At 34.5% G+C, this 21,504-nt stretch overlaps 1 protein-coding gene across 9 annotated transcripts in view; it reads left to right on the top strand.

Moving 5' to 3' along the window:
- Nucleotides 1–21,504, top strand: part of EML4 (EMAP like 4) — a 154,710-nt gene that overhangs the window by 79,993 nt on the left and 53,213 nt on the right. For 4 of the 9 annotated variants that reach the window (XM_027113285.1, XM_027113282.1, XM_027113281.1 and 1 more), the window contains exons 3-7: nt 3,756–3,885; nt 6,824–6,997; nt 8,854–8,982; nt 9,450–9,475; nt 9,652–9,708. In XM_027113285.1, coding sequence (XP_026969086.1) covers nt 3,756–3,885; nt 6,824–6,997; nt 8,854–8,982; nt 9,450–9,475; nt 9,652–9,708 — 516 coding nt within the window. The remainder of the gene's footprint in view (nt 1–3,755; nt 3,886–6,823; nt 6,998–8,853; nt 8,983–9,449; nt 9,476–9,651; nt 9,709–21,504) is intronic. The other 5 variants (XM_027113289.1, XM_027113288.1, XM_027113286.1 and 2 more) reach the window with 2 other exon arrangements.

The raw sequence follows: 21,504 nt of genomic DNA, 5'->3' as shown, positions 1-21,504 counted from the left end.
TTCTTTCTCCTTGAAGTAAAAGAACATGAAGTAACTTTTCTCTGTTTACATATTTGTTTATAAGAGAGGATCTAAAATAATTTAAAACAGAAAATTCAGAAGTAACTGTTGATCCACAGCCTGTCTCACTGCTACACTCCAGTTCTTCAGAAAGAGAACATTAAAGCATAATTAATTCCTGAAAGGCTTACATCATGTGCGTATGTTCGGGGGGGTCTGATAAAGAAAATAAAATATAATAAAATTATTTGTACTTCTGTCTGTGGTGTAGCTCCAAAATTTCTGCAGTGTTGTTTTTAATTTTGTTTTCTTTCACAAGTGCCTATACAGTCAACCAAATTCAATGAGAATTCAGTTTAGGCTAAAGGTTTGTCGTTTTCAACATATAGTACTTGATAATTTTCAATCATGTATTATGTTTTGAGACCTACCTTTTTATTCACATCAGCATCTTCATTTTTCTCTTTTTCCATTTGTTTTACATAATAAAGATAATAAAATGACTAAATAATTGCACAAACATTTCAATTGTTACTACTCTACAGAGTAAACTTTGTAACTGGCTCAGTAGTTGGAAACCTTTATATTGAATAATAAAAAGGAAGCCATTATATATAGGCCTTGAAACGGCCAAGACATCAAAAGATACCTCGTCTTTTTTGAGTAAGTATTTAGGATGAGCCTAGAATAGAGAATAGAGAGCCTCCTGAGACTGATCAAAACTGTGAGGCAGGGGCTTCCCTGGTGGCGCAGTGGTTGGGAGTCCGTCTGCCGATGCAGGGGACACGGGTTCGTGCCCCGGTCCGGGAAGATCCCACATGCCGCGAAGCTGCTGGGCCCGTGAGCCATGGCCGCTGAGCCTGTGCGTCTGGAGCCTGTGCTCCGCAGCGGGAGAGGCCACAACAGTTAGAGGCCCGCGTACTGCAAAAAAAAAAAAAAAAAAAAACTGTGAGGCATAGCACTGCCATCTGATCCTGTGAAGATGAATGGTAGTTTCACAGGATACCTTGAAAGCATTTGAAGACTTCAACAGTAAACTGTAGGACTTAGCAACAGTGGTGATATGTTGATTTTTTTTTTAACATTTTTTATTGTGGTAAAATATACAGAACATAAAATTTACCCCTTTAACCATTTTTAGGTGTACAGTTCAATGGCATTAAACACATTCTCATTGTTGTGCAACCATTGCCACCATCCATCTCTAGAACCCTTTCATGTTTCAAAACTGAAAGTGTGTATCCATCCACTCCTCTCCCTTGCCCCACCCCCCTGACCCCTGCCCCTAGCAACTGCCATTCTGTTTTGTGTTTGTATGAATTTGGCTACTCCAGGTACCTTATATAATTGAAATCATACAATATTTGCCCTTTTCTTCTCATCTGGCTTATTTCACTTAGAATAATGTCTTCAAGGTTCATCCGTGTTGTAGCATGTTTCACAATTTCATTCCTTTTTTAAGCTGAACAATATTCCATTGTATATATGTACCATTCGTTTGTCAATGGACATTTGGGTGGTTTTCACCTTTTGGCTATCGTGAATAATGCTGCTATGAATATGGGTATACAGATATCTGCTTGACTCCCTGCTTTCAATTTTTTAGGTTGTATATACCTAGAATTGGAATTGCCAGATCAAATGGTACTTCCATGTTTAATTTTTTGAGAAACAGCGAATACTGTTTTCTACACCACGTGTACCATTTTATATTCCTACCAGGAATACACAAGGATTCCAATTTCTTCACATCCTTGCTAACACTTGTTTGTTTTTTTATTGGAGTATAGTTGCTTTACAATGTTGTGTTAGTTTCTGCTGTACAACGAAGTGAATCAGCTATATATATATACATATATCGCCTCTCTGTTGGACCTCCCTCCCACCCCCTCCACCCATCCCACCCATGTAGGTCCTCACAGAGTACCGAGCTGAGCTCCCTGTGCTATATGTTTGTTTTTATAATAGCCATCCTAATGGGTATAATTGGTCTCTTTTTTTGAGATGAAGTTTGGAACATTGGAAGAGAGCATGGGAAGTGGATTTTAGATTATATATGTTTTTAATATAGTGGCTGATGGGTTTTTTGTGTAACAAAAAGTTTTAAAAATTGTATTTGAAAAATCAGCTGTTGATATAGCAAAAGCAGTGCTCAGAGGAAAATATATAACTGTAAATGCCTGCATTAAAAAAGAAGAAAGATCTCAAATCAGTAACCTAACTTTAATCTTAAGGAAATAGGAAAAAAAAAAAAAAGAAAGCCAAAGCTAGCAATAAAGACCTGGGTGGTGGTGGTGGTTGCCTAATGTTGTGAATATACTAAATGCCACAGAGTTGCACAGTTTTAAATGGTTAAAATGGTAAATTTTATGAGTACTTTACCAGAGTAAAAAGAAAGAGTCAATATAACAAGAAGTCACCTATTTGGCAGACTAGCACTAGATCTAATGACCAGTGATATTAGCCTAATTTAGGGGTTATTGTACCTTATTATATGTGAAAAATTTCCTAGGAAGTTTGAAAAATAAATACAGTAGGTCTCTTTCTTCCTCTCTTCTGATTCATTCTGTCTGAGGAAGGGTCTAGGAATCTCAATATTAAGGAAGCACTTTAGATGATTATGATATAAGTGGCTCCCAACAGCATATTATTGTCAGAAATGCAGTGCTATACTATCATACATGTAACATTCTAGGGTACGAAATATTTTAGGCTCTATACATAAATGTTTTTGCTTTCTGTGCTTTTATGAAGTGAAGCAAACAAAGAAACATGAAAGCCAGATATAAAAGTTAGGTTTTCTTGTGTGCATGTGAGAAAACTGAGTCTAAAAATTCAAAATTATTCTTTATTCCCAAATTTTTAGATAAACTTGAGCCTTAGTAGATGTGGCTGTTTTATCTTGTGACTGTGAGTCTTCCTGACCATAGCAGCATATCCATCACATGGGTTATTGGAATACTGGAATAAATGTTCCAAACCTTCTACTGTATAAATTAAGATAACAGGTTATTTTACATAATTATGCTTTATTTATATGGAACAATATTCTAAGATTCAACATTTATGATTTCTAGGATTTCTAATTAAATTTCAACAGAACCTGAGCTATTTCTGAAAATCGTTGATATGTGGGGAGTTGTGGTTTACTTGAGGCATAGCTTTGAATCATGCACTTTAAAGCTGCTATGTGTGAACAGCAAACCGTTTAGCTAGAGAATGACCCTAGTTGCAATTTAGCAATTTAATTTAGCATGGCTTTTCTATAGATCTATTTTGATGAGATTAAATCTTCAGACAGTAATATTGTATGCTGCATGATGGATTCCTCTGAGACCTCCAGATCTTATTCATTTCCTTTTGAACTGTAGACCACACTGGAGATGTAGCTAATTAAAGTTGGGTGTACAAGTCAGCAAAGTTCATTGTTCTATAGAGGAAATAAGTATTTCATTGTCTTTTTATTTACTTTTTCCAAATACGTTATAACTTTATATATACCACATAGAATTGTCTCAGTTTACAAATGTTTATCTTTATGCGCTCATTCCTTTCTTATCTATATACTCAATAAACACTTATTGAAAAATAATAATATTGTATGCTGCATATGGGGGGACAGTCTGCTTACTAGCAGACTTAATAGACTTAAACACTAATGGACTTAAACACTATTGGACTTAATTTTTTAAGCTCCTATCTTTGAGGAATATTTTGAAGTTTGATTTTTAAAGTTTTCTCTTAACCATATCTAGGCCAGCCAGGCATCCGAGAAGCTATTTCCATGTCCTGTATAACCAATGGGAGTGGTGCAAACAGAAAACCAAGTCACACCAGCTCTGTTTCAATTGCAAGAAAAGAAACTCTTTCATCTGCTGCTAAAAGGTATGCATTTGTAAAAAAAAAGCTAACATTGCAAAATTGAATGTGATAACTCAGTCTGCTTTTGAAAAGAATGTGAAATAGAGCTGTATGGAATTCAGGTGAGCATGTCCTTTAAATTCTTTGTCTCTGAATGCAGAGATATCCAGCCTGTACTTGCTGAGTTTACATTCATCACACCTATGGAGTAGTGTGAGGACGCTTTTGGTTCTTACTAAAGACAGCAAGCAGTTTCATTTCCTGGTTTGGTTTTGTTTCTTTTTGTTTCTTTTTAATAGGCGTTTGTTGATGCGATAAACATCACTATATTTAATGTAATTATATAAGTGAATTTTCCATGGCAAGTGATACATTTGATATAGCATTTTTAAAGGAGTAGAATCTTCAGCATATATGTATATTAGTGGGAGGTTAAATGCTACAACTTTTATTTTTTAATCATGACTATAAAATTGAGGCTTAATTCAAAATGTTATATTACTGTGTTGTGTGTTCGTGTGAGTATGTTAGGGGTGGTGGGCAGGAGGGCAGTGGAAATATTGTAATATAAAATTTCAGTGGACTACGTTCTCTATGTTCTTTTCATCAATTAATTAATTCAGTGTATTCCAATAAAATTGCTTACTGGATTTTTCTGCTTTTGTGTAATACCCAGCAAATTATTCCATATAGGGTTTGGAGAGACCATAAGAGATCAGCCACATAATCTTATAGCTGTTTTCTTCAAAGAATGATTGAAGAAAAACTTTCAGTAATAGAATAATATTTAAAATGTGCTGATGGAAAATGGTTGCCTCAATAAACTAATGCCAGTGACTGAATTATTTAACAGTGTGTATTTACAGATGTTAACCAGACATTTGACTACAGGAGTGGTGAAGAAATGACAAGATATTTAGGCCTTTTAAAAATCCCCTGCCAAAATTTATTACCTTTGCTGCAGTTTCAGGAGAAAAAGACAAATTATGGAAAAACTAATATGTAGTAGAAATTTTTAATACAATTTTTAATAATAAACTTCCTTGTGTCCAGTAATTGTTTGGATTCAGCCCATTTTTCTTACATAGCTGTAGTTATGTGCAGTGGTATTATGTACAGTAGTGACTCAACAATCTAAAACCAGATAAGTCTGTTAATTTATGATGCAGGGGCTTTGTGTTTTTCTTCTAAATAACCCAGAAGAAAAATCTACTGGGCCCACATAAGACTACTAGCCTAATACTATGCATTTAGGATAGTTTGAAGACCAACAAGAAAGAAGTAATTTCTAACTCAGTTTTAAGTTGCAAAGTTAATCTGATACTTTTGAGGTAGAATTGTATTTCTCAGCACATAATTAAAAAACTGAATATGAGCAAGACAGTCAAAAGTCAGTCTGAGGTCAGAAGTTATCAGAATGAATCAGATTAAGAAATGTTACTGTCAAAATTATATTTTAACATTATTCACTATTATCATGTGATTAAATTGTACGTACTACTTATATTTGTTTAGAATGTTCTTAAACAAACTTCTTTGTAGCTTATGTACCTTATGGTCAAATTTAAAAATGTCCTTTGGTTAAGAAGTGTAGGGACTTCCCTAGTGGTGCAGTGGTTAAGACTCTGCCTTCCCAGTTCAGTTCCCTGGTCAGGGAACTAGATCCCACACGAATGGCGCAACTAAGGGTTCGCGTGCCAAAACTAAGGGTTTGCATTCCACAACTAAGAGTTTGCATGCAACAACTAAGGAGCCCGCGAGCCTCAACTAAGGAGGCTGTCAGCCGCAACTAAGACCTGGCGCAACCAAATTAAAAAAAAAAAAAAAGAAGAAATGTAGATAGTTGATGGTTTTATACCTATTCAACCCTGGAATCGTTGATTCCATCTGCTTTGTAATACTGTCATAAGTGTTTGTGCAATATAAGGATTCTTATCCAGTGTGATCAGGAATAGGAGATGCTTCATTAATCAAGAGTCAAAGTGTGGAATCATAAGAATTTATACATATATATCTTAAATATTTTAACCTAAAATATGTTCACATATGTTCATTTGTCAATTTTTTAATGAAAGGCTGAGTCTCCCCCTTCTTTCTTTCTAAGTATGCATCTCTGATTAGATTGCTTGTTGACTATCTTGCATAACATACACCCATAAATCATTTTCTATAATTTTTAGTTTCATCCTTTCAGACAGAGTAAGAAATTTGAAACTTGCAAAACAATATGAATTAGAACCCATCTGTTTCTATGACTTTTTTACATAATCTTTTATAATTGCGTCACCTACACAATTTAACAGCAGTTTTTTTAGTAACTCATTTTTATGGAGTCTTTCCAAAGCATTCAGCTTAGTTTACATAGAAATTATCATTCTCTTTCCTATGTACATTTTGTCAGTTTTCTTTGTATTTTATTAACTTAATCATTAAAATAACAAGTACAACTGGTATAAACAGGTTCGGGGGAGAAAACACAGTTGACTCTTGGTAAGTGTGAAACTCAACTGGTGGAAGCAGAAGTATACAGAAGAAACAGGAGTTAGAGAATAACCTACAAAACATGAACATTTAGTGTTCCTTGGGCATCAGTATGCTTTACAGAGGTAAAGTGTCACTAATGCTCTGATTTGGGTAAATTGAAGTCAGTTAAGAGAGCTTCTACTGTCCTTCCAGATTTGCCAAGATGGCAAAATGCATTAGAGGCCAATTTGGTCCAAAGGGGCAATCTTCCTAGGATATGTTGCCTTAGAATTATAATAAATTCTTTGCTGAAGATTTTAATCTTTACTGAAGATTTTTTTTAACGAAATATTTTCATTATTGAATGAAAGCAGTATAAATTGTATTAGCTGTATGATTTAGGATTTTGAATTATATAATAGTAACTTTTTCCATCGTTTGATATATCTTTTTTATTTGTTTAAATATGTGTTGTTCCATGTTATACTTTATTTTACAGTGGTACAGAAAAAAAGAAAGAAAAACCACAAGGACAGAGAGAAAAAAAAGAGGAATCTCACTCTAATGATCAAAGTCCACAAATTCGAGCATCACCTTCTCCCCAGCCCTCTTCACAGCCTCTCCAAATACACAGACAAACTCAAGAAAGCAAGAATTCTACTCCCACCAAAAGGTTTTAACTGACCCCAAGTACAGAGCTAGGGAATGGTTGTAACGATACCTAAATTCTGTGACTTGAGAAAAAAATTGGCTATCCATGGTTTCCAAGAGAAAAGCCTGATGGCTTTTTTTCCCCCTACATCTTTGTTGCTGTAATCTGTATTTTAACACATTGGAGAATGAAAATTTGAGGTTATATTTATCAGTTAAAACTGGAGGAAAAAAATTAAGTTATAAACAATTTGATGAAAGGAAGGCAAAAGTAACCTACTCTAAAACCAAAACAACATTTTTATAGTAAAATTATAGAATATTTTAAAATTTATATATAACTGTGCATAAATTTATAGCCATGGATAGAAAATTGCCATATGTTGTTATACTCACCATATTTTGGCATCATTACAACCTTCAGCTTGCAAGGGCCCTTCTCAACAAATGGCTCTTCATTGTGACTGCATCTCAGTTTCAGTTTTGGGTTTTGGGAGGATAAGTTCTTGCTTGAGTAGAGAATTGAATTCATTTCACCTAATCTTTTCTATGCTAAAGGCTTGCTTGAGGGCTTCTCTCTGTGTCTATAATAATTAATATTTTAAAGTTATGAGAAGGGGAGAAGGGAGAAACATTCTAACAATGTGTGTGAGCCTAAATTGGGGATCTAAACCTGCATGCTGGGAGTTCAACACTACAGCTGCCTTGTAATCAAATATTTAGACCAACTTAATGAAATTTGCCTGCTTTAGGGATGTTGATTCAAGCTTTATGATTAGGTATAGATGTATTTTATCATCATACTTCCTCTTGGAAATCTTAGGAAAATATAAACCATTCCCAGAACTGGCTAGGATTTTAATAAAAATAAATGACATCCATTCCTAAAAGATTTATAATATATTTTTATTTGATTAGCTTAGTATTTTGCCTCAAATCTCTAATGGAAATTTGGGAAAACACAACACCCTTCACTTGATTGATGCATGTTTTTAACATTTTAAAAATGCTTTGTGTGTCTCGTGCAGATTCTTATGCTATCTAAATGGTTTGTAATTCTTTTGCCTGGTCTGATGTGGAGTTTTTCTTGGATATAGCTTATTAATGTTTTGCAACTTTGGATTGTATGTGGTGATTTTATAATCAATCTCTTTAAGGTTCTGATTTGACTTGGCATCTTCTTTGTCCCAGATCTTTTTTTCAGCTTTTTAAGGTCTCTTGGAAATGTGCTTGCCATTCTGAATTGCTCTTTGGATATACTACTACAAGAAGTATTGAAGGCTGGATGAGTTGTAGGACAGTTAGCAGTGCAGCCAAAAAATCATTTATAAGTTAAAAAATTTCAGTTATGAATATGTGGAAGCAGTTTTGATAATACAACATTCTTGTGTTAAATTGTTTTTACTTCATGGATAAAATTGACTCTAAAAGATATAAACAAGAGTTTTACTTTTAGTCCCACAATTATTTAGAAATTGTCATTTGTACCATGTATAATTTAATTCCATGAGGACATAAAAAATGAAAATAGCAGCCTTGTAATGATTTTGAATAGGTTTTTTCACAAATTCACGCAATTTCATAAATTCTGAGAGATAGTAATTATTTATATTTAAGCAAATGGGTTTTTTTTTTTTTAGATCAAGTAATATTTGTTCTAGTGAATCTTCTGAATAATAGTGAAAATTAAAAAACAGACTTGGTAATTGCCTTGTTTAACTCCTTGACTCATCCAGGCACAGAAACTTTCAACTAATCCTTCCTTCTCTTTTCTGGATTAGCTTTAAGAAAATGTTAATCACTGCTTTTATGTTCTAGTCAAACTGTCAATTGCTACTCTTAGAATTTTTTTCTAAGAAACTAATATGTTTCTTCCAGCATAAAACGACTACCAACAGCTGAAAAGTCACATAATTCATGGGAAAATTCAGACGATAGCCGTAATAAATTGCTGAGGGCAGTTTCAACATCAAAATTAATATCAAAAGTTATAAAAAATGCAGACAAGTAAGTATTATACTTTAAGTTATATCTGAAAATTATTAATTCTTTGACTATCACATTTGCATGTACAATTATATGCCACGTTTAAATCATTTCTAAAAATCTGTATTGATATCTTTTTTTCTTTGAAGTGCATTTTTCCTTTTGTGTCTTTAGAAAAGGCTGTCTTCCTGTTAATACTTCTGAACTCATAATAAATTTCAATAATCTCATAAAATTTGAGTATTTTTCATAAATTCTTTCTATGCTTTTGTTGTTTAAGTGATCCTAATGGAATATTCCTTCTTTTATGAAACAGTATATTAGTAGTTTAGACCAGTGAGAAACTTTAACAAATACTGGTGCCTGAATTTCATGTCTGGAGATTTATCTGGGGTGTGGCCTAGACATTGAATCTTTTGCAATTTCTTCAGGTGATTATAATAGCCAAATAAAATTATAAAATAAATGTCTTTGAATTCCTTTTGTAGGCATAAAGATGTCATCATCAACCAAGGTAAGTTAAAAATTCTTTTTTAAAAATGTTTATCTTTTCTACATCAGTTAAATTTTTTCTTTTGATAAGAATATCGACTTACTTTCATTCAGTGTACTTTATTTATTAGCTCACAGTGATAAAAAAGAAGTGTGTTGTTATAGTCATTTAAGAAACTATCTAATTTTTATTGTAAGATATGTCATTTTTGTCTCAACCAGCAAAAATGTCAACCCGTGAAAAAAACAGCCAAGGTAAGAATAAGCTACACAGTTGGTCGCCTTCTTAGTTAATTTCTTCCTGGATCTCTTATTTGGCTTTTCATTTTTTACACTACCTGACTTTCCTCTTAATAAAGGAAATATAGTAATTTGAACTGGTGAATCCAACCACTTTTCTATTTCTCTGAGCTCTGAAGTTTTAAGGTCAACAGTAGGAATAAAGATATCATTACAAAGAGGTATAATACCAAGGGGAATTTCCCCCTTTTTAAAAAAAATAAAAGTTGTACTTAGAAAAGCCATTTAAAAGATTGATAAATTTTAACTCGATTTCCTGTCTTGCCAACTTCATTGCAAATAATCACTCATTTCTTGAAGCTAAGACTTAAAATATAATAAGTCTAGCAAATCCATTTCCTCTTAAATTTTTCTTTTATATTAATTGTAATTTCTGGCTACTTGCTGTTGTTGGCTTGTTCTGACCCAAAAAAGGAAAGAAGACTTTCTGTAAATGTGTACTTAATTTAATTGCAAAGTAGGTAAGATTTATACATCAGTTTTACATTCTCCTTCAATTGCCTGCAAATTTAATTGAAGCATGCTGTTCTAAATAAAAGCATGTCCTTCCCGTGCATGCTTTTTACAGCTCATTTCTATGTGTCATAGTTATCTTTATTTTCTGGGTTATTTATTATATTAACCATATACAATGTGGTTAAAATTTTTGTTAGAGATTTAACTTGATTTCTGTAGATTTTCACTTTTGATTCTGATAAGAAGAGTATTTGCAATCTTCTTTGGATCATTTGTTTTTACGTAGACATTCTAAATGAAGCTGATTATTGCTGCTGTTCTCCTTCAGTTAGGTCTTACTCCCTCTTTTATAATTTATAGTTAAGTATAGATTAAGTAATAGTTGAAATACCTTAAGGACAAATGAAATTTTATTTACAAAGACAATTCTTATTATGTGTCAAAACATTTTAAAAAGAGAGAGATGGTGATATATAGTGGCAAGAGCAGTGAATGGAGAGTCTCTGTTTAGTGTTTGGCTCTACTGTATAACAACCTTGTGACCCAGGCAAAATGGCAACATCTCTGGGTAGTTTTCTAATCTGAGAATATAACTATAAAGCTTACTTCACAGGACTGCTGAAGGATGAAATAATATGTATGAAAGTACTTTAAAAACAGAAAACACTGTACCTATAAAAAGGTGCTCCTATTATTACATGTTTTGCCAAAGAGCTTACATTTTATAAAAATCCTTAGAGGGTAAATGAGAAAGGGCTGTCTTTCTCTTTGTCGTGCTGTGGTATGTCCTTTGGAAGGAAAAGGGATCTAACTTATGATTAGTATGTAAGTGAGTGCTCTGTGTTGGTGACAATTTTCAAAACCATTCAAATAGGCAGGTAAGTAAATGTATTTAAAAGGGAAGGGTTTTGCTAGAGAAGCATCACTAAAGTGGGGAAGAAGGATGAAATGAAAAACTGGAAAAGCCAGTTCAATTCTGGTACAAGAATTGTTAGCTGAAGAAGATTGTTCCAGATGTTGGAATTTTAAAATTGTTGCTTGCAAATGTTGCTTGCATTAAGCCTTATTTTTGGAATTTGAGCCTGTTCCTTTGCCATTTTAATCAGCTATATTTATCATTAGAGTGTATCTTGAAGGAAAACTCTTGTGCCTCAGCCTGTTATATAATTCAGGCCTGCCTGTGAGGCAGAGCCTATGGAAAGAAGTAGATGGATTCTAGATGGTTTAGGAGATTACAGGTAGGGTATGAGAGATAAGGAACGGAGGGAATCTATGAAGGCTAACTTGAAAGTAGATAAGAGGCATCTACTAAAATAAGGAACATTTGAGGAGGAGTAGATGTGTAGAAAAGAATAGTTTGGTTTTGGACAGTTACACTTGAGTTGTTTATAAATCTTAATTTACTCGTAGAGGTGTGTAACAAACAACATAGTGTAGATGTTTAAACATGTGTAATTGAAGTCAAGACTGGTTTCACCATTTACTTAGCTTGTGACCATAAGCAGGTTAATTCACCTTCTTAAGTCTTTGTTTTCTCATCTGTAATTGAGACAATAATAAACCCTCAAAGGGTTATTATAAAAATTAAAGATAATAAAGTGTTTAAACATAGTACCTGGCACATAGCACCAAATAAATTTTAGTTATTAATATAAGTGTGACAGTACTCAACCTTGTACTCAAATATATGGAGTTAAGATGAAAAGATGACCGTTAAATAGATGATCTTCACTTGATGTAAGTTGTGTATAAATTTAAGTTTGGTATTCATTTTGCATAACATATTTCACAGCACATTTTCTTATACTTTAGGTATTAATCTAAAATATGTCATTTAAAAAAATATCTGTCATTTTTGGACAGTCTTTTTAGAATGTGATTTATTCTTTAGCTCTTTTTTTTTGACAGTGACAAGTGTGACTTGCTGTAAGTCATCTGCTTTGTTTTGGGAACAAGGCGATTTATATTTGGTACATATAAGTGAGTGGTAGCAGAGAAAACTTCACTTGAAATGACTGTGTCCTTCAGACACAGCAGAGTAGAAGAGCATAAATCTGCATATTCTGATCAGCACTTAGACAGAAGGAAGTAAACCATGGTTGAAAGCAGTGGGAGGTGAAATGAGATGTACACAGGGCAATCTCCGAGGCTAGATGTGGGGGGAAGGACATGTTACACCATGTCCTATAAAAAGAGGCTCTTACTGAATTAGATCCTTATCTACACTCAGATCCTTGAAACTTAAGCCCCTTTTCATTACTCTTCTCCCTAATTCTGTTGGATCCTCTCCCATCACAAGAGAAATAATATACTAGGTAAATTTTGTAATGAAATGAGTACAGCTCATAAGCTCATCTTATAATCACTATCTAGTATATTACATTTTTTAAATATGGAAAATAAGTGTCACATGTCCTCATTTCCAGAGCAGAACCTGAATGTCTTCAAATTATTGCATGTTAACTGTCCTTTTCAGGCTTGAGTAATCCTAAATCAATTTTCTCTTGTCACATCTTAAACTCTTTTAATTGTCTGGTCATGTTGAGAACCTGAATGATTCAGGTTCCTACTGGAGAGAAATCTGCTTAATTGAGGAAAAGAACTCCTCAGTCACCAAATCACACTTTTACTTCCTCTTATAGAGCTGCCTCACTGTTCTATGATTAAATTCATTCTTGCTTAACTACCAAACCAGTGCAGTAGTAGCTTAACTACAGGTGTATTTAGATTGAACTATTACTGTAACATCTTAGAAAATTGAGAGGTGACTAATTCTTACTAGCTGCCTAGCTATCTGTCCAAAATGGCTTCAGATGAAAAATACTTTAAAAGTCATTTTGAAATACATACTGTCTAAAATCCTTCAGTAGTTTGTTTTAGCCAGTCATTCAAATAATCTAAAAATATACAATATAAACTCATTTACAAAAGTGGAGAAAGAAAAAAAACTGAATAATCTTGTCATTTTAACAACTATTACAGTTCTGATGTGTTTCTTTATTGTTTCTTTATCAGATACACATTTTTAAAATTTTAAAGATTCATTCAACAAGTATTTATTGAGTGTATTTTGTCAGGTCCTGTCCCAGAAACTTGGGGATACAGCAGTTACATTGTCTGATCTCTGTGGAACTTATATTCTACCTATAAGAAACAGACAGTAAATACTTAATATGTCAGTAGGTAATACATATTGGGAAAGAATAAGGAGAGTAGACAATTGCTATTTTACATAGAGTGGTTAGGGGAGACATCTCTGATAAAGAGATAAAGTGACATTTGAGCCACCTGAATGACGTGAGTGAACAATTTGTGTATCTGGAGAAAAGAATTTCATGAACAGAGAAAACTGGAAGTACAAAAGCCCTGAGGCAAGAGCTTTCTTGCTGTGTTAGGAGCAGCAAGAAGGTCCTTGATCGTAGTGTGCACACAATTTTGTATTTGTTAACCATTACATTTATAAAATATGGATTCATTCTAAGCAACAGAAGAGTCATTAGACACCTCACTTAGGAAAGAGAAGCAAAGTTGTTTAGTGGAAAGAGCATAATAATAATAATAAGCATGAGACCTAGTTAGGGGTGAATCACAGAAGTTTAAAGAATCAGAATCCTACAATGACTAAAATTATGAGTGTTGGTTGGGGAGAAACTAAAAATTTCATTTCCCAAAGGAAGTTATGAAAAAAAAAATAGAACATTCTTCATCTGATAATAAATTTTTCCCTATGACTCTTGAGACCTTGGACCTCAGTTTTCTTACATATACTTAGGCTTAGATTAGACGTTGCTGAGAGTCTCTTTAATAACTTTTTAAAAGCTCTTTCCTGCAGCAAATAGAAAATGGAAGGCAGCCCCCATACCTTCACTAACTCATGTTTAATCTACCTTTAACGAATTTGAATACAGGGGCTTTTGTTCAGTGCCTTGTATTGTTTTCTGACCTGTTGGCTCCAGGCATGTTCTGTCCTAAAACCTGATCACATCTGTGTAACCTGAGCATTGTATCTGAAAGAATAACTAAAATTTACCTGTAAGAATATAGGATAGCAGTCCTACTGACACTGTCTGTATATTGTGTTACCTACTGAGAGGAAGTATATTGTCCCCTGCTGAGGGGGTGTACAGTTTGAAACAAACCAAAGAAGTCAAAAGCCCTTAATTGTGCTACAGATAGAATCTTTCCTTGCTGTTTCTGAGATGATATCCAAAACTTTGCAGTTCCAGAATTTAGAAAGAAGGGTGCTAGCTTTAAGTCTATTTTAAATGTGAATAAGCAGGAAGGGCAGGAAACCAAATATTGCACCTCCAAAAAAATACACTCACTTCTAAAATTTACCTATTGGCATATGTTAAATAGGATATATAATCATTACTTGGATCCCTAGGTCTGGGCTTTGTCCAAGTATTGCCTGTATTTAAAAGGAGACCAAAAAGGGGGAACCTCTTCTCTGTTGGAGATTTTTTTAAGCAGAGATCTGGTATCTGTTGGTGACAGTCTTATAGATTAAAATGTATTTAAAGGCTGTCCAATTTTTTTAGTATAAATTATCCCAACTTCTAAGAATATGTGTTCTTGACATCCTCTTTCCTTATTTTCAGCTGAGAAAAAAGTCCCAAGTGCCCCCTTTGAACATGGAGAATGTGACTTTTCATGAGAGTATCCTAGTCTTGTGCATATTTATTTTATTCCAGTTGAAGACTTTTCACCCATACTGAACTTTTCACAACTGTAGGCATACTTTTTTTTAAAAAAATCTAAATTAGAAAATGTAATTAACTAGAAAATCTCCATTCCTTAAGCATGCCAGTTAACTGAGCTAGTATAGTTAGAAATCCGTTCTGTCCAGAAACCGCAATTAGACTCCACAATGTGTTGCTCACTGTATCAACTGTTTACTGTTTTCCTGAAGCACTTTGAAAAGAATTCTGAAACTTGTGATTAGCGTAGCAGAAAAGAGGTACAAATGATCAGTGACATATACAAAACTGCAAGAAAAGGCATAGTAAATCACATGTCACATTCCTGAGCTATACTCATAGTTGATTCTCCAAGGAACAATTTCACCAAAAATATTCTATTGATTATTTCCTTAAATAATGCTTTTTAAACTTTTTAAAGATTAAATATTTTCATCTTTCTAAAAATACATGCAAATAATATTTCAAGCACCCATATACTGACCACCCAGATTTATTAGATCTTTACATTTTGCTTTATTTGACTCAGGCTTTTGGGGTTTTGGGGTTTTTTTAATTAACTTTTTTTTTTTTTTGGCCACGCCATGCGGCATGTGGGATCTTAGCTCCCTGACCAGGGATCGAACCCATGCTCCCTGCATTGGGAGCATGGAGTCTTAACCACTGGACTGCCAGGGAAGTCCCTATTTTTTTTTTTTAAAGAAATAAAACATTAAAGATGAAATCTCTCAATACTCTTTAATACTCTTTAGAATTTCATATATAAGTTTTTATTGTTCCCCTTGGGCCTCTTGATTTTCTTTCTGCTATAGTTAATTGAGAAAGAGAGGGATAAATATTTTGATATCTGAAGTTTCTTTTTTTAATTTCTTATTTTTAAAAAATTAAATCCAACTTGGTGTATTCAGATAAAATGAAGAATTTTTTTCATTTAGTGTTTAAGGTAACTTTTCCTGGGGATATAAATGAGTGATTTGAGGGACTTTGTAAAGTACAACCATGTTTTGCTTAGTTCAGAAATGTTTTCAGCAGTATAGCAAATCTTTCAGAAGTTTTATGTGCCTTATATTGTTGGAATAGACGTATTTCCCATCTTTTACCAAAGAAAGCCTTTTTCACGCAGTAAAAATAATTAAAATTCTTATGCAAGGTCCCATGTCTGATACTTTCAAGTAATTTTATAACAATCACAGTTGTAAAAAAAAAGCCCAAAAAGCAAAACAGCAAAGAAAAATCTGATTAAAGGAGGTTTAGATTCAAGAAAGTTACTTAACTGCAAAATTACTTAACTGCAAATTGGCTTGTTACTGTAATTAGATAAGTGTTGACCAGCAGATACATAAGACTTGGTTATGTCTGTCTTCTAAGCTCCTAAGAGGCTAGGTTAACACATTTTACATCTTCATTGTATACCCTCACCCAACCCCCATGTAATTAAGAATTCAATAAAATTTACCAGCTAGTAGAACTCTACCTATAGAACAATGAAAATTAAGGTAGCATTTTAGTATTTGGTCAGATTTTTCAGAACTGTGTTCTTGTCCCAGCCAGTAAAACTAACTACATAATATTTGGCAAGCACAATTAGGAATTTTTTAAATGAGCACAATAAGATTAGATTATATATCCTTCTAAATTCATGACTCCCCTTTTTATTTTGGAGTCTACATTTATGATCTATTTTTACAGCTAGACATTTGAAATGGGTGAAATTGAGACTTTATTATAGCACAAATCAATTTCCTTGTTCAAAATTCAAAGATCCTTACAGATTACATTGTTTCATTGGAATTTTTAAAATTATTACTCGAGTGTAACTGGATCATTAACTGGGACTTGAAATACTTTGTTTAAAAATAAATGAGTTTCAAGAAAAGATTTTAGCTTTCCTTAAATGGTCTTTGTCACTTTCTACCGTAAAATTGTGGACAGTATTTCTAGCATCTTGTTTACCAGCCTGTTCTGTAGCTCTGTGGTTTTGGGGAATGGAACTGGTAGTATCAGAGAAAAAGCTCAAATTAAGTAAAGATTCTTAAATTTTCTGTTTGTTTGCTGGAATTAGGTAGCATCTCACAGCTAGCTACATTTTAGTTAAATATAAAATTCAAATTCAGTTGTGGGGGGAGCTCTTTAGTTCTAAAGATCGTAAAATATAAAAATGAATTCCTAAAGTGAAAACTTTAGGAGAAAGATGCTTTAAATTGTAAGCATTCTAGAAGTTCAGAAGGCTTTCTACAAAGCAATACCCAGTACATAAACAAGTACAAGTCATAGTCCAGACCCTTGAAGCTCTGCTGTTGCCTTTGAAAGGCTTTTTTTTTTTTAAATCTCTAGGTGCAGAAATCGAGCAAGCTATTTAAAAGGAAAAAAAAGCACAGGAGGAACCAATCTTGGAGCAGAGTATGCCCAGTACTAATTTTCTTCTACACTCTCCTTGAATTTTTCCTTTTGCTTTATTATAATCTGTGAAAGATTAATAAATTTTGATAAGCATCTTTTAAACATATAATGTTAATAACCAGTTATTTATATCAGTATGAATTATTTCAGCAATACTGCTTTTCTCAGAACACCTGAGAATAACTATGCCAAAAAGTTTGGATTAGGGAATATAATGATCATTTTGCAATTTGAAGCACTTTGGAGGATAGGACAGCCCAGGGGAGGTGCTAAAGTAGAAGCACATGAGGAGGCTGAAGGGGAAGGACTAAGAGGTGTGCAAGAAGGACATGGAAATACAGTATTTCAAATTTTTGCCTAGCATTCACTCTTCCAAAAGATAATAGAGCAGAAACATCTTCCTCTTCTGTTGTACTCTCTGATTTCCTGTTGTTGGGATCCAGAGCTCAAGCTAATACTATTTGGATTATAAGGAAGCTGTACTGTCAGGTAATTGGACTTATGTGGACGAGCCTAAAGATATCACCACTGTCTGAACAGTACTGTCCAATAGAAATATAATGTATAACACATATAATTTTAAATATTCTAGTAGCAACATTTTAAAAATAGAAAGACACAGGTAAGATTAAGTTTAGTATATTTAATGCAGTATATCCAGAATATCATTTCAATGTGTGATCAATATAAACAAACATTAATGAGATGTTTTACTTTTTTTTTCATACTAAATCTTCAAAATCTGTTGTGTATTTTACACTTACAGCATGTCTCAGTTCACACTAGCTGCCTTCTAAGTGTTCTACCAGTGGCTATCATTTTGGATAGTGCAGATCTAGAACATAGTTTAGAATGAAAATATTTCCCAACAGAACACAGTCTAGGAACTCATTTGACCTCTCTGAGCCTTGGTTTCCCCTTCTGTAAAAGTAGCCGTTTGAACTAGGTAAGCTCTAAGATTTCTTCCAGTTCTAGCATTATATATGTCTAGAGAAATGAACTAATAAAATTTATGGTATTTATGGTATCAACAATATCCCCCAGAATTTTCCTTCCTTCCTTCCTTCCTTCCTTCCTCCCTTCCTTCCTTCCTTCCTTCCTCCCTCCCTTCCTCCCTCCCTCCCTCCCTCCCTCCCTCACTCCCTCTCTCCCTCTCTCCCTCTCTCCCTCTCGCTCTCTCGCTCTCTCGCTCTCTCGCTCTCTCTCTCGCTTTCTCGCTTTCTCGCTTTCTACACCATGCAGCTTGTGGGATCTTAGCTCCCCGACCAGGGATTGAACATGGGCCCCAGCAATGAAAGCACCAAGTCCTAACCACTGGACCGCCAGGGAATTCCCTGAATTTCTTCTTTTATAATTAAGCATTGATCAGATTCAATTAAGAATATTTTATTTGAGCATAAGCTAGTAAGTGGTAGAGCTGAGATTCAAACAAGGTCTGCGTTTATCACAAAGCTTGTGTTCTCTCCACTATACTGTATAGCCTCCCTCTCAGTCCCAGGAATTTTCACAATGTCAAAATAGGAGATAAAATGTTGAGATTCATTACATTTCAAGAAGCAGCAGCTTCACTATTGAATACAGATAGCCCTATAGTGTGTTTACTAATTATTATGAGATAATTTAATCATTTCTTTCTCATTACTTTTCTGGACCACCAGACTTTATTAATGTATTAATTAGTGTTACTGATCTCATACTCTTCTTTGACCAGTCCCATGGCCCATCTCTTCCCCTTGACTTTCATGCTGGTATACAGTGAAGACAGCCAGAAAGTAGCATTTGGGTAAAACAAATTGTTAAGTCGTTCGACTATAAGATCAATAAGCCTGACAGCCTCAAAAAACGGTTTGCAGTGAGAATTTGACTCAACAGTGATTGAGGAGGAAAGAGGTTCTTCTTCATCTATATATTTTACCTAATTCCCAAGGTAAAGACTCTTCTTAGGTTGCAAACTAGTGAGCTACATGCAGGCCAAAGGTGTGTTTTCACATGGTATTCTCCCTTTTTTGGCAAGGGAGTAAACGTTTAAAAATTGGGAGATTTCACAATAAAGTATAGATTTTCTGTTTCTCTTGAAAAATGAGAAGATCTAGCAGCACTGGGCTCACATCTTTCCTGAGAATGATTAACTGCTGCCTTCCTGAGATGGGGCCTGGTGTATGCCAGTGCCCGAACCCCAACCAGTCATCCTGTATTCTCCCACTGCTCTCATTTTGCACTTCCTGCCTGGGCCTGTAGATATTTGAACTTGTGACCCATGTATTATAGTGTACCTGATAGAACCCTCAGAATTCTAACTTATTTGCTGCACTTGCTGTTCTGTGGACAGTCACTTTAAAGCTTATGAAGAGAGATTACCGTGTGTTAAATCATGTATTACAAGCAATTCCTAGACAGTGTTTAGAATGGTCATAAATCGTTCACAAAGGGAAGGGAATAAATATTTGTCAAAGACCTTACACTTTACAGTGTGATATTTACTCAGTCATAATTCTGAATGGTAAGTAGTATTATCATTTTATTTATTAGGAAAATGAGGCCAAAGTCACATGGCTAGGAAGGGGTAAAGCTGGGATTCAGATCCCAATCAGTCTTTTTCTCCAAAGCTCCTGCTCTTGCCACTGTAATGTGTTGCCTCCCTCTCAGTCTCAAGAATTGTTCCCAGTGTCTAGATTATATTCTCTGCGTCCAGCATGCATACTGCCACTTTATCGGCAGGAAAAGCATTTTCATCCTAACATGCATTGCCATTTTTATATTAGAAAAGTTCACAGGCGCTAGATGTATAGTTCCTTTGCTTATAGTTAGTTGCTTGTGCTGCTTGACAGTTGCTAAAGGGATCAGTGCAGTATTCTGAGCTGTCTCTATTAGCAAAGGAGAGGGCTTTTTTTTTTCTTTGATGCTATCCCTAACCCAGTCCCTTTGCTGGACATATAATCTCTTCTAACTGGCAATAGAAGCATCTATTAAATATTTTATTTTTTTCCATTCAGAAAGCATTTATGCTATACACCTCTGATCAATGATCTTGGAAGAAATTCCAAAGGACAGGATATTTCCCTTTAAGAATTCATATTCTGGGGCTTCCCTGGTGGCGCAGTGGTTGAGAGTCCACCTGCCAATGCAGGGGACACGGGTTCGGGACACGGGTTCGGGCCCCGGTCCGGGAGGATCCCACATGCCGTGGAGCGGCTAGGCCCGTGAGCCATGGCCGCTGAGCCTGCGCGTCCGGAGCCTGTGCTCCGCAACGGGAAAGGCCACAACAGTGAGAGGCCCGCATACTGCAAAAAAAAAAAAAGAATTCATATTCTTTAAAAAAAAAAACAACAACTAGAGGGAAAAGTAGGTACAAATTGACACCTATAAGAAAGTGAACTATACAAAAAATGACAAGGAGATACAGATAAAGATGATTGCTGAAGGGAAATCGTTACAGCTGATAACTAAATCATTTAGTTATCATCAAAGTCCAGCTATGCTACAACTCATCAGGAAGCAGAGCCCACTCTCAGATTCAGAAGTAATAGAGATATACATCATGTGGTATTAAAACTATGGCGTGGGAGGTCTTAGCCTGTTCTTAGATCAAACCCTGAGGCCGAACACACTATGAGTAATAATAATAAAAATAATGCGAACTTCTAACCCATAACAAGCAGAGTTTTAAAATCTGACTCTGAAGAAATATTTACAGACATTCAGCAAATAATTTCTTTCCTTCTTCCATGGTTTGCATTACATAAGCTATTGGATTATCTACTCTTCTCCTTAGTAGCTTAGGTCATTATTAGAGGTCCTAAGGTTGTATCAGCCTCTGGTTGATGATCACATTTTCAGTCTGTTTTTAACATGATTTTCATATAACAGACAAGTTAGCAAGTTCTAGACATTGCCTATGCCTTTGTACTCGGTCCCTTATTTTCTCCCTCCTGCTTAGGTTCTTTTGTAAACATTTCACGACCACCATCAACATTTATTAAACCTGTCTGTATGTAGGTTGGGATGCTGCGACCAGGGATCCCAACACAGTCTCATACACAGTCTCATTTTTTCACTTAAGTATTGTTTTGTTTTTAAGACATAAAACAGTCTCATCTGTTCACTTAAGTGTTGTTTTCATTTGTAAAAGGTGTACAATAAATATTGATTTGATTCTGGAGTTGTCTTTTTAACATTTTTAGTTTTAGACTGTTGC

The sequence above is a fragment of the Aethalodelphis obliquidens genome, unplaced genomic scaffold (assembly GCF_003676395.1).
Source record: "Aethalodelphis obliquidens isolate GAN/ISIS:26980383/991018 unplaced genomic scaffold, ASM367639v1 scaffold12, whole genome shotgun sequence".
Classification (NCBI taxonomy): Eukaryota; Metazoa; Chordata; class Mammalia; order Artiodactyla; family Delphinidae; genus Aethalodelphis; species Aethalodelphis obliquidens.
This window is presented reverse-complemented; position numbering and strand designations above follow the sequence as displayed.